The sequence below is a fragment of the Anser cygnoides genome, chromosome 1 (assembly GCF_040182565.1).
Source record: "Anser cygnoides isolate HZ-2024a breed goose chromosome 1, Taihu_goose_T2T_genome, whole genome shotgun sequence".
NCBI classification, from domain to species: Eukaryota; Metazoa; Chordata; class Aves; order Anseriformes; family Anatidae; genus Anser; species Anser cygnoides.
In genome coordinates, this window is record NC_089873.1 from 104,288,536 (window position 1) to 104,302,238 (window position 13,703).

The following is a 13,703-nucleotide window of genomic DNA, read 5'->3' on the forward strand; positions in this document are numbered from 1 at the left end:
CTTGTCTGGATAGGTGGAGAGATATGTAGAACCTGTTACACCAGCGTAGCCCCAGATTAGTATTACAAATGGACAGTTATCTTTCATGGTCACGGAGATAAATGGGGAGGCAATGAGACTGCATTACTTATGCCAGAACGTGTATGCCTAAACCCTCAGCCTTGTGAAAGCACGGATCTGTCTAATTATTCAGCACTGGATGCTTGATGTGCTAGGAGTGGTTCAGTGTTCTCTGTTGTCCAGTAAGTGTATTGTTGCTATTGCTAGTGGCAAGCCACAGGCCTTGTACTAATTTTACAGCTCAGGACTCACCAGTAACTGTGCTGAGTATTCACAGGTCTATTTTAGATGTACCTGCAAGATTTTGTGAGTGTCAGGAAAAGGTTGGGAGGCCTATCTCTTATCGCTTAACATTGATTCTGTAAATTTATCAGATATGGTAGAGGTCAAATATTACTAAGTAGTCACTGTGTAACTGACCCATGGGCCAGTAAAAAACAGGCTTCTTAAGAAGTATAAAAATAACCCAAAGAGGACCTAAGATCAAAGAGGAAGAACTCCCCCCTCCTCCCCTCCCTTGAATTCCTCCTAGTGAAGAACTCAAGATGACTCACTGCAAACCATCTCTTCTAAAAGACTAGCACCACTGAACAGCATAGCTCAACAGTGGTGAAATGGTTAGATACTTGTGTCCACGTGTATCCGTTTCAACTGTACCATTACCAGGATTTAGCAAGAATTGAATAATTTGTATTATATATGTTAGTATCTTTTTAACTGGGTGCATATTTCTACTGTATTGTAATTACCCTGTCAAGACACTAATGAGACTAATGTTAACTTCCTGACTCTGTATATAAGGTATGTTCCTTTAAGTCTATACAACTTTCATTGTGTTGTGGTGATTTTACTCGGGTGGGCGACCAAGCTCAACCAGAGCCGCTCTCTCACTCGCCCTCCTCAAGGGAAGGGGGAGAAAATACGATGCAAAGGGCTCAAGGGTTCAGATAAGGATGGGGAGATCGCTCAACAATTATTGTGACAGGCAAAACAGACTCAGAGTAGGGAGACAGTAAGATTTATTGCCTATTACTAACAAGCTAGAGAAGTGAGAAGCAAAGGAAAGAAACCAAAAATGCCTTCCCCCCACCCACCTTCTCCCACCTCCTCCCCCCTTGAGTGGTGCAGGGGAATGGGGAATGGGGGCTGTGGTGAGTCCATAACACTTTGTCTCCAGCACTCCTTCTCAGTCACTCCCTGCCCCTGCTCCGCGTGGGTTCCCTCCCACGGGATGCCGTCCTTCCCGACCTGATCCTGCGTGGGCTTCCCAAAGGCAGCAGCTCTTCAAGAACTGCTCCAACATGGGTCTCTACCACAGGGCCCATCCCCCAGGAGCAAACTGCTCCAACCTGGGTCCCCCAGAGGCAGCAGCTCCTGCCAGACCCCTGCTCCTGCGTGGGCTCCTCTCCACGGGCTGCAGCTCCGGCCTGGAATCTGCTCCGGTGGGGGTCCTCTGCAGGCCGCAGCCTCCTTCAGTGCAGGTCCACCTGCTCCACCGTGCCGCCAGGCTGATGTAACCCCATTTACTCTAACTCTTTGTGCCCAACCCGTCAGCCCTCGTAGTATGTATTTATCTAGCCAGAGGCTGGATATTTTGTCCAGAAGGATACTGTGAGAAACAGTCTCGATAGCTTTGCTGAAAGCTAACAAGATTACATCAACTGGTTTCCCTTGGTCATCTCCCTGGGTGACCTTGTAATAAAAGGAAATCCAGTTCATTAAGCGGGACATTCCCCTCTTGAACCTGTGTTTGCTGTGACCAACGTCTGCATTGTCTTTCATTTTTTTTCAGTAACTCCCAGAATAACCTTCTCCATAATTGTACCAGGCACTGAGGTGTGACTCTAAGGCCTGTTGTTATCAGGATCTCCTTTCTTGCCCTTCGTGAAAGCCACCACAACGTTTGTCAGCTTCCAGTCAACTGGGACCTCTCTCTCCAGGTTCCCAAAACCATTGGGAAATGATTGAGAGAGGTCTCACGATGATGTCCGCCAGCTCGCCGAGTCCCTGGGGACGAATCCCAACAGGCACCATAGACTTACATGAATCCAGCTGGAGCAGCAAATTCCACCTCTGCTGTGTCTGTGTCCCACTTTGTGAGCTGACCATCCTCATCAAGTATCGGACCAATGTTTTCTCTGGTCCTCCTTTTGCTGTTAGCATATCTTATAAAACTCTTTTTATTGCCCTTGCAGTACTGGCCAGCTTCAACTCTAATTGAGCTTTGGCTGCATGAATTCTCTCCCTACAATGGCAAACAGCAACTCTGTAGTCCTCCCAAATCACCCAACCTCTTCCAGTGGCCATACACTTCATTTTTCTGCCTAAGCTCTAGAAGAAGGTCCCTGCTCAGCCAAGCCAGCCTTCTGCTCCACCTGTTTGACTGCCAGCATTCTGGAATTGCCTGCTCCTGTGCTCTTAAGGGGTGGTACTTAGACACTGACCAGCACTGCTGGACCCCAGTGTCTTCAAAAGCAGTCTTTTTTAGTGCTTGGATCTCTCCCATATCTTTTCCATCCTGGTTCAGGCGGCTGTTTGCTCGACAGAGAGCCTCTAAAACCAGGCACTTTTGATGCTCCCAGCACGTCATTTTCCATGTTGCCACCTCTCAAACAGGAGATGCAACCAATTCCCTGTGTGGTTTGATTACGCAGAAAAGCCGATGAAGGTTTCTTTTCCAGCTTTGGGCTTTCAGCTTCCCAGACCACGAGTACCTCTGAGGGAAGCTGCATTCTGTGGCTCCTCCTGCAATCCTGAGTCATGCAAGACCCCTGTTGCTGCAGTATTTTCTTCTGTTCTGAGGCCCTGGCAACTCTGCCAGGTTGGAGCATCTATATGCAGAGTTGGATGCCATGGGCAGGCATTCAGCTGTCCTTCCTGGCAGTAAGGGGTACGGCAAGCACAGGCCCACAGCTTCAGCAGATGCGTGTTCCCTTGAGCTTCCTCACCGGCCCGTGGGTCAGCAGACTGTACGAAGTGGTGTGGACACACACAGAACCTGCACCAGCAGCAGGAAGCCCCTGTAAACAGGGGAACCCACACACCCAGAAAAGAGGATGTGTTCTCGTAAGCCGCACTTCCCGCAGCAGGGGTGAGGGCAGGGTCGGGAGCTTGTGCAAGTGTGTGTGTGATCACACGTCAGGGCTGGAGTTCTGGGGGCTTAGCTGCAGGAAGCTTTTTAAAAACCCATAGTTGTTTATTAATATGTCGTTGATCTGTTATATTCCTGATACTGACCCCAAATATAGGGATCGTGGGTTGCCATTAACTACGTGTCATTAATGTACTGCTTCAGTCCTGATTAGACTTAAGCTGTGTGAAATGAGCAGATTTTCCCTGTAACAGTTCCATACCCTCTGCGTTTTCCTGCCTGATCAGCCACCCTCACCACACCTCCCATATGCACAAAGTCAGGTATATTACAGAGCAAGAACAAAGAGCACACATTCTCATTTTGGGGCATGAGTGGTACAATTCATCTTTGTTACCAAGCTTTGTTCTAAAATCTCATTTTAGAATCTCTCACTGTGCTGTGAACCCAGTAGCAAGTACCTTCCCGTAGCTAATTCCTTCTATGACAATACCAGTAAGCATGTTTATAGACCACCTTCCCAATGCAACAGCGCTGTTGGGATGGTCTGAGCCTTTTGTGCACAATAAAAAGAGTCTGCTTTTCTACACACAGTTTAGGTTTGTCCTCTTTTACAACCAGCTGTGTGCCCTGCTCTTCTGAGCCTTTGATGGATACACTTATGCTCATGTCGTTAGCTATCCCATTTCTTCCTCAGCACGTGCATGTCTGCCTGCCTCTTCACAGGGAGAAAGCTAGCTGATGGGGTGTGGAAGAGCAGTGTCTGCATGCCCACACCACTCAGCTCAGAGTGCAGCGAGGCCCAGCAGGGCTTCTTTATCCTTAGGGATATCCTTAGGGATACTTACATCCTCCCGAGTTTTCAATCAAGTCACCCCGAGCAGTGCTAGAAGCACCATGTGTGCCTTACGTAGTGGTGACAGAGTAAAGCTTCTCAGTCTGTAACAGGTAGGGATGCTGACATGATCTGGTGATCCCTTCTGATCTCCAGCCCCATAACAGCAAGTCACATGCAACCCCTCCTCTCTGCTCAAAGCACCATCCTTTTTTCCTCAGCAATTAGTCAGAAACCATGTTGGCAGCTTCCTGTGCTCTGGGTTACTGGGCTCAGGCCTTGCATGGGGACTTGCCCAGACTGAGCCACAGATGTGCCTTCCCGTGGTGTTCTGACTGCTTTTGTAGGCCCTTGTGAGTGTGTTTATTATCCCTTTGTCAGGAAATACCAACTGCACAGGCATTTTCACACACATACTCACCCACCAGGGAAGGAAAAACACCAGTACTGTGTCCTGTGAAGCTGATTGAAAATGTGCAGAAGGAGATGGTCTGAGCGGCAGTGGTTCTGTTTTTCGTCTGTTTTCCTTTGCCTCTATGAGTTTCTGTGTTGCAACAAGCCTCTTGTGAAATGTCCTGACAGAGAAATGATGAAAATTCCCCCGTCTCCATGTGCTGTGGGGAATACCCCAGCTATGACTCTGTCTGCACATCAGATTAGAGTCTGCACAGGCTGCCCAGCACTGTGGGAGCTGCCCTAGCTCCTCCTCTTGATGGAGAAGAGTGATGCTGTGGCAGCGACAATGAACCAGCGAGGGAGAGTCAGTCCTGGGACTGCAGGTAACCATAAAGCCTTCCTTTTTGTCCTCCTCTAGAAGGAGAAGGTGGGGGAAAATACAGGGCTGGGTTATATAAAGGGCACGGTACCGTGGCTGCCTGCGTACCAGGAGAAAGACCCAGTGCCCATTCTCAGGGTAGACACCATCTCTTCTGCGTGTCTGCTGCCACAAACACCGAGCTGGACTGTCACTCCTTTGAGTAAGTGACTACATGCTATTGCATAAAAAAGGCTGGGGGACAGAGCCAAAATAAGGAGTTGGGTAGCTGAGAGAAAGGAGCTCCGAAGAGAGGTGAGGAGGAGGGAAGACGCCCATCTATAAGAAGGGCCGGAGGGCAGACCCGGGGAACTATAGGCCTGTCAGTTTGACCTCAGTGCCAGGGAAGCTCATGGAGCAGATTATCTTGAGGGTCATCACGCGGCACTTGCAGGGCAAGCAGGCGATCAGGCCCAGTCAGCATGGGTTTATGAAGGGCAGGTCCTGCTTGACGAACCTGATCTCCTTCTATGACAAAGTGACGCGCTTGGTGGATGAGGGAAAGGCTGTGGATGTGGTTTACCTTGACCTCAGTAAGGCTTTTGACACCGTTCCCCACAACATTCTCCTCAAGAAACTGGCTGCTCGGGGCTTGGACTGGCGTACGCTTCGCTGGGTTAGAAACTGGCTGGATAGCCAGGCCCAGAGAGTTGTGGTGAATGGAGTCAAATCTGGTTGGAGGCCGGTCACTAGTGGTGTCCCCCAGGGCTCGGTACTGGGGCCGGTCCTCTTTAATATCTTTATCGATGATCTGGATGAGGGCGTCCGGTGCACCCTCAGTAAGTTTGCAGATGACACCAAGCTAAGTGCGTGTGTCGATCTGCTCGAGGGCAGGAAGGCTCTGCAGGAGGATCTGGATAGGCTGGAGCGATGGGCTGAGGCCAACTGTATGAGGTTCAACAAGGCCAAGTGCCGGGTCCTGCACCTGGGGCGCAACAACCCCAAGCAGAGCTACAGGCTGGGAGATGAGTGGCTGGAAAGCTGCCTGGCCGAGAAGGACCTGGGAGTATTGGCTGATAGTCGGCTGAATATGAGCCAGCAGTGTGCCCAGGTGGCCAAGAAGGCCAACAGCATCCTGGCCTGTATAAGAAGCAGTGTGGCCAGCAGGTCTAAGGAAGTGATTGTGCCCCTGTACTCGGCTCTGGTGAGGCCGCACCTCAAGTACTGTGTTCAGTTTTGGGCCCCTCGCTACAGGAAGGACATGGACGTGCTCGAGCGAGTCCAGAGAAGGGTGACCAAGCTGGTGAGGGGTCTGGAGAACAAGTCTTACGAGGAGCGGCTGAGGGAGCTGGGCTTGTTCAGCCTGGAGAAGAGGAGGCTCAGGGGCGACCTTATCGCTCTCTACAGTTACCTGAAAGGAGGCTGTAGAGAGGTGGGGGTTGGTCTGTTCTCCCACGTGCCTGGTGACAGGACGAGGGGGAATGGGCGAAAGTTGCGCCAGGGGAGTTTTAGGTTGGATGTTAGGAAGTACTTCTTTACCGAAAGGGTTATTAAGCATTGGAACGGGCTGCCCAGGGAGGTGGTGGAGTCACCATCCCTGGAGGTCTTTAAAAGACGTTTAGATGTAGAGCTTAGCGATATGGTTTAGTGGAGTACTTAGTGTTAGGTCGGAGGTTGGACTCGATGATCTTGAGGTCTCTCCCAACCTAGAAATCTGTGATACTGTGTGATACTGTGAAATACAGAAAGGGAATTCAGCTAAAGACAGGGGTAAGGGAGGGCAACCAGGACGGTGTGCAGGGGACAAAAGAGGCGTGACAGGACAAGGAAAGTAGTGCTTCTTCTTTGGGAAGAGCGCAGGCATGGCTTGTGATAAAAAGCAAGAGGGCAGTCCCTGTGTTGCCCTACGCTGCAGGTGTGACCCCCTGCTAGCGACAGACAGCACGACCCGGTTACAGCACCTGCGGGACTTGCCAGTCCTTGGGACAGGGTTATCAGCAGGCTGTCAGGGCATGCAGCCCCTTGGATTATCCTGCCTCCCAGCTCTGGGCCGGGGGATTTCCACTCTTGCCTTGTGTTTTTCAGCCCCAGCAGAAGGGAGAAGCTGTTCCCGCCTGAACCCCTGGGTCTTCCTTGTTTCTGCCCTTGCCGTCAAAACTGCCCTTGTGACCGTCGGCCTCGGTGGGTTCCAGGGTCCCTTTACTTCCCCGGGGATGAAGGGAACGGTCGCCTGAAGTTGCCTGGTGTCAGGTGGAAAAAGAAAACCCTAGTCTTTGCCAGCAGGCGACTGCCGTGCACCAAAACAGCCTGTTCTGCTGCCCCTTTCCCCCGCTGCCCTCTTAGCTGGGGAGCAGCGTCCCTTCCACAGTTAGCAGGTAGTGTCCTGGCAGGGCCTTCCCACAGCTCCTCTCACTTCCCCACCTGCCCGAATAAAGCCAGTCCTGGCTGAAACCCATCAGCTCCTGCCCTCCCACTGCAACAGAGCCGAGAAGTCTCCTTAGTGCCAAACGACATCTGAGCAGGTTCCCCGAAGGCCGGCTGTTGGGTCTCCGTTCTGCTGGCCGCATTTGTGGTCTCCCTCAGAGCTCCTTGTGACCATGTTGCAGCCGAGGAGCCAGCATGGTCTCCCTGGAAATACTGCTACCAGGGCTGCCCACGTTTTAGCAGGGTGAGGCGTAAATCCACCAGAATGCTCCAGCTGCATCCCACCCACACCGCCTGGAACAAACAGAAGGGAAATACGTTGCCTGTAGTGTCCTGGAGTATCGTTATTGCTCTGCGGTAACTCTTCTGTGGTGTTCAGCTCCCTTGGGTGAGGCCTCAGCACTCAGCAGTTCTTCCCCTTCTTGGTATGGGTGCAAATGGTGCTCTAAAGCTGCAGAACACAGGAAGATTAAGAGGGAATGCATATTGATATTGCACCTTTATTAAGCTGATCTCACAACTTCTTTGACCTTTTCGCGACCCCATCCTCAAAGGGTGTCTTAGCTGGGCTTTGTCAGCTGGGAAAATGAGTCTCTCAGCCAGCTGAGGAGAGAGGGGTTCATCTGACCAATGTTTGCCCAAGGGAGGGAGAGAATAGTAGTGGGGAAAGCTGTCTGCTCTTTTCCTTCAGGATACGATTTTCAGAGCTTGTTAATGTAACAGAGTCTTTGAGGGAGCTCAGCCAGAAGCTGGAGGGCAGGACAGCTTGCCCATGAGTGAAAATGGAAGGATGACAGTGGCGCCTTCCTTTTCTTTCTCTCCTCTCTTCCCAGTTGTTCTCTTTCACAGAAGCTGCGGCCAGTACAAGACTCTGCCTCAGAATGCTCCAGAGTGGCACTGCATCCCCAATGTACCTGCAAGCAAAAGTGAGTGATGCTAAGAGCCTTGGGAGTGACACTAAGCACGTCCCCCAGATTTACTCAGGTGTAAGTCAGCCTTTGAGTTTGGGAATGGGATTGTCAGCCAGAGATGGATTGCTCTAGGGAAGGAAGATGGAGACGTGAGGAAAGAAAATGCTATGTTGTACAATCTGACTTAGGATGCTCTGAAAACATGTCCTGGGCCAGTGGAAGAGGGTGGGTTGCTCCAGTTCCATCTTTTGATCACTTGTCCCATTCTGTGCCCACATACAGCCCCTCAGGTCCAGTCCAGTTCACAAATCTAGCCAAAAGCACCTCATCTTTTTGTAAGGGATGGCTCAAGCCTGTGCCAGGGTTTCTGTTTCTACAAATGTAATGGTAAACCTTGATCTAATACAGAAGAACACAGGTAAATTAACAAAATTTTTCTACTTCTTCCACTCACTGGACACTACACTCTCTCCATTTGGTGCTAAGAATGGGATCTGAGACCCCCAAGATGAACTGCTTTGATCCTGATTAGATTTAAACTGCATGAAATGAGCAGATTTTCATTTCACAAAATCACAGAATTGTAGGGGTTGGGAGGGATCTGAAGGGAGCATCACGTCCAACCCCCGCCAAAGCAGTTTCCCTACAGCTTGTTGCCCAGGTAGGCATCCAGACGGGCCTTGGATATCTCCAGAGAAGTAGACACCACAACCTCCCTTGGCAGCGTGTTCCAGTGCTTGTTTGAGCAGATAATGAGTTTCTTTGCATTCTCCATACTGATCAGCCAACATCAGCTCCCCTCCTGTATGCACAAAGCCAAGTGTTTTCAGAGCATTAGGTTTTGGTTCCTCTATCGTCTTGCTTTGGACAGCAGCCTTCTGGGCATCTCCGTTCCCTGTTCCTTTCAATTTTCTGGCCCCGTATCAGCAGCAGTTGGTTACAACATTTGGCAGTTGCACCTTGATTGCGTAGGTTTGCCCTTAGCCCCCCTGGAGAGCTCCTGTCTGGGAAACCCAAGAAGACATTCCCTGTGAGGTCTGAGATTCAGGGCAAGCATCTTCAGTGAGATTCAGGGCAAGCAGCGTACCAGAGTGTATTTGTTGGTTGACTATACTGGATGGACTTGTTTGTTGGACATATTCTATATTGAGCTATATTCTGAGTGTGATATATACAGCTTACAGATAGAGCTATATAACCTGAAAAAATACAACCTCCTGCTTAAGAGAATGTGCCTATGCTTTTCAATCCATCATGTGACTTTCTGTGTGTATGGCAAATTTCTAGGAAAAACATGGCTTGTGTAAGAAACTACCTGTGTTGGCAGTAAGGCTGTCAGACTAGTTTACTGTGTATGTTTGTTACTGGGTATGAGTTGAGAGCTAATCACTTGGACAACGCTTTTCTGATGTAAGTGTTCCCAGAGGAGTCCTGCCAGCTACTTCCCATCTCACTTCCTCGGGAACGGTAAGGCAGAAACTGCCTCTCTCCCCAAACAGAGCTTGAATGGGCATGATAGAACAAAGTAAAAAGCACTTCAGGCAGGGGCCTTGTGACAGGCTGTCAGTGGTGCTCTTTGTGGAGCACAAAAGAGATCATTTGCTGCTGTCCAAAAAAGAGGCGCAGTTCAAACCCCTTCCCTGATACTTGGGGTTCTACGCTGAGCTCACTGAGAAGAGGCACAGTGCATCTTGTTCAAAACAGGGTCTTCTTCCCCTGTGGAGGACAGCTGGAAGTGCTGTCCAGAGGGCTGGAGACGCTTTCAAGAAAGCTGCTATTACTTCTCAGCTGATCGGATGCCCTGGGATGAGAGCCAGCAGAACTGCAGTGGGATGGGCTCCCACCTGGTGGCGATCAATACAGAAGCAGAGCAGGTAAGTGCAGGGCTGAGAGAGGGGCAGAGCAGCCTGGAGACAGGAGTGCCAGGCCTGGAGGGGCCTCAGAGCCCCTCCTGGCTCCTGCAGTGGAGGGGGGATGTCCTTGCTGCATCCACTCAGCACTGGCTCCTGTCTGCCACCAGCTCCCCCCCACTGGGACTCCTGCCACCTCCCTCTGTTCAGTCCTGAACCTCATGGACGTTGTACTCTCTCTGATTTCCAGGATTTCCTCTATAAGCAAATAACACGAGAGCTTAAATACCAGGGACAAGAAATCAATTTATACATCGGTCTGAGGGCACAGGAGGTGGGCCAGTGGCACTGGGCAGACCAGACTCCCTATAATGTAACAGCAGCGTGAGTATCCCATGACGGAGAGTGTTTGGTGTGGCTCCGGGTAGTGCAAGAGGGTGGAAGAGATGTGAGGGTGTCTGATGGGCATGAGAGGGATATGCCATGGCTGTCTGTGAGAGGACAATGATGGAGAAGGCAAGGGCTTTGTAGGATACCAGGTTCCCACAGATCCATCCATGCTGGTTAGTGGTTAGCGATAAATAATCTGTGACATGACCATCGGTGCTGTAGGCATATAAGAAGCTGCATTTCCTCAGGAGAAAGAGCCCTTCATACATGACGAGCCTTGCCTGACCTCCGTACTGCCCCACCATGCATGTGTGCAGGGATAGGCACGTGGTATATGTGCCTGTATGTGTGCAGGTGTAGGCACATGGTCTATGTGCCTGTATGTGTGCAGGTGTAGGCACGTGGTCTATGTGCCTGTATGTGTGCAGGTGTAGGCACATGGTATATGTGCCTGTATGTGTGCAGGTGTAGGCACGTGGTCTATGTGCCTGTATGTGTGCAGGTGTAGGCACATGGTCTATGTGCCTGTATGTGTGCAGGTGTAGGCACATGGTATATGTGCCTGTATGTGTGCAGGTGTAGGCACATGCTGGGCCAGTGCTGTGATGCTGCAGAAGCGATGGGGCGCTGGGAGAGATCTCCAGGGCTTTGCTTGCAGATGTTTCTCCTGGAAGAGGCACATCCTCTGCTGGCTGTGAAGTGCCTGGGGTGAGTTGTGGTGAGCAGCTCTGCGCACCAGGCCTGAACAGATCCCTGCCGTGTTGGTTCTAGGAAGAAGTCAGGTTTCCATGTAAGACTGCAGCCAGTGCAGCAGAGTGAGAGGAAGGGTACGGCTTCTGTCCATCAAACAGCATCTGGAATTTCTCCCCTCCAAGCCTTGTGTTCCATGTGTGGCCTTTTCCAGCAATGTGCTTGCAGGGTGCACAGGGAGTAACATGTCTGTCTCTGTCTCAGGTTCTGGAGGCCTGGGGAGCCAAGTAATTCGACTAATGAGATGTGTGTCATAATCCATCACAAGACAGAAAATCTCCGAAACTGGAATGATGTCCCATGCAGGACCCATTGTAATCGGATTTGTGAAACTGCAGCAGTCACTATATGATGGAGGAATCCTCATCCTGAGATTAGCAGCGAACTGGGAACAGCAGAGGGCTGTGTTGGGAGGGGTAGGGGAGCCTTGGAGCCTTTATCTTCCCTGTGCTGGGTGGGATGATGAGACTGGGAGTGATGTTGCTCTGCATCCAGCATCCCCTGTGCATATGTATTTCTGAAAGTACTACGGCCCCTGAAGTGGAAGCAATAAATGCTACAAGAACTCTGCCTGTGCTTTCTCAGGATGACCATCCCATCCCACAGTTGGTGAAGACAGATTTGGCAATGGAAGCTCCAGACAAGCATGGCAGGTGAAGGGTCATGTCTCGGAAAAGGGCCAGTACCTTTCTTTCAATGCCTTTGCCTCCATGGGACTGACACACGAGGGTTCAGGGTCATTAAAGCAGTTCCTGGCCTCTTTTGTCATCCTCTTCTCTCTGTGTGGGTCTGGCAGCTGCTGGCTGAAAAGAGGTAGAGCTCTCCAGAAGGAAGAAGGTGCAGGAATGCAAGAAGGATGTTCAGAGCTGCTATTTCCTTTGTCTCCTTGAGAAGAGGTGCCTGCTTCTTGCTGGGTCATAGAGAGTCCTGTTCAGCACTGGTTTTGCTGAACAAATACCGATTTCCTGTAAACCAGAAAATATAAAATTACACCAATGAAAAAGGCTCCGGGCTCATTTCCTCTCTATCTCTTTCCCTTTCCCTCTCTATGCTGAGGTATTTTGCATATGCACGTGCTTCATATCAAGCATGTTGCTGTGCCAGGAAAGAGCCATAGATGAGTGCTGCAGTAGAAGTTGCGTACACCCAGTGAGTCTTAACGCTTCAGAGATAACCTGTGTGTAACGGTCCTGTTGCACACAGCCAAAGCTCTGGGAGAGACCAGGCACAGGAAACCAGCTGTGGGGTTATTATATGTTGCCATGGCTGGAAGTCTTACCTGTGAGAGAAACATGAGCATGTGCCAGGAGTCTAACCTGCATGTGGTTGACCAAGTGTGAGGACATGGCCCCAGCAGCAAAATAATTAGGTCCCTTGGTCACCCTTCCCACCTCAGACCTAATCCTGGACTCAACAGATGTGGCGGCCGTCCTGGGAGGCTGACAGCTCAGTGGACCCTGTCAGGGCACACCTGCCCAGGCTAGACGACGCTGGAGAAGAGGCAGGAAGAGGCAGGGCGGCTGCTGCCCATGAGGGTCCCTCCAGAAGTGCAATGCATATTGCCTTCACTTCCACCTGAGTCTTGCTGCAGACCGTGTGCCCCTGTGGCTCCCATCCTTCTCCACCCATTTCTGTTTCCTGGTCCCTCTACCCCCACCTCTGTTTGCCTCAGGAAGCATCATCTGCCTCGGTTCTCCCAAACAAACTGTGCCAGTTCCCCATGCAGTGCCACTGTGCATCTCCTGGCTGTGTTATTCTGTCCTGCCTATGAATGTGAACTGTCCCTCTGTGTCCCAGTGGAGGGGAGAATTTGTACTGGAGGAAAGGTGGCTGACCAGGAGAGTTGGCTTCCTAAACCAATCAATGGGAGTCGTTCTGCGGGTGGTGGCAGAAGCTGCCAAATCCCATAGCCCAGCAGACGCAAGGCAGCTGCAGTTCCATGTCCTTAGGTCCAGGCTGTAGCGAGGCTGAGTGTGTACACCAAATAGGCACAGATGCACACATTCACACAACGTCTACGTATACTGACTAACATATGGTTACTAACACCTATGAAACAAAATATTACATAGGCCTGACTGCTCACAAAAATGGGCAATGGCAATGGGTGGATCGGACTCCATATAATAAGATGGTCTCCTGAGTATCCTGAGAGAGTGAGGAAAGTCCTGCAAATCACAGCCCTTGGTCCAAGGGACCGACACATGGTGTAAGGCAAGGTCTGTGTCATTGAGGGGTTTCTGTCCCTAACTGCCCTGAAAAGTCAGGGAGACACAAGCAGTCTTTTTGCCTTTCCAGAGCTCCCGATCTGTCACATTTTTGTTCGCTTTTGTTTTCCACAGCCGTTTGAGATGACTTCACCCCAACTGTCATGCATGCCAATGCATTCTCAATAGGGGAACTTTCTTTTACAGGTTCTGGAAACCTGGAGAACCCAATTTACTCTTTGCAGAAAAATGTGCTGCAATTCATGTCAAGGGAAACACGGACTCCAACACATACAGTAACTGGAACAACATCCTTTGCTCTACAAGTTGCTATCGAATTTGTGAATTGGCAGTCAAATTTGTCTGACGAAGGTGTCCTGGTTTTGGTTGGGATGAAGTTAATTTTCTTCATTGTAGCTTCTATTGTAGCG

General features: G+C 50.6%; 1 protein-coding gene across 1 annotated transcript; it reads left to right on the forward strand.

Moving 5' to 3' along the window:
- Window positions 1-4,225: 4,225 nt before the first annotated feature.
- LOC136791892 (C-type lectin domain family 4 member D-like) lies at window positions 4,226-11,833 on the forward strand. The gene is made up of 6 exons (XM_067005414.1): window positions 4,226-4,765; window positions 6,826-6,921; window positions 7,998-8,090; window positions 9,780-9,949; window positions 10,176-10,309; window positions 11,270-11,833. Exons 1-6 carry the CDS (start codon window positions 4,699-4,701, stop codon window positions 11,415-11,417), a joined length of 708 nt encoding a protein of 235 aa, XP_066861515.1. The 5' UTR covers window positions 4,226-4,698; the 3' UTR covers window positions 11,418-11,833.
- Window positions 11,834-13,703: the final 1,870 nt, after the last annotated feature.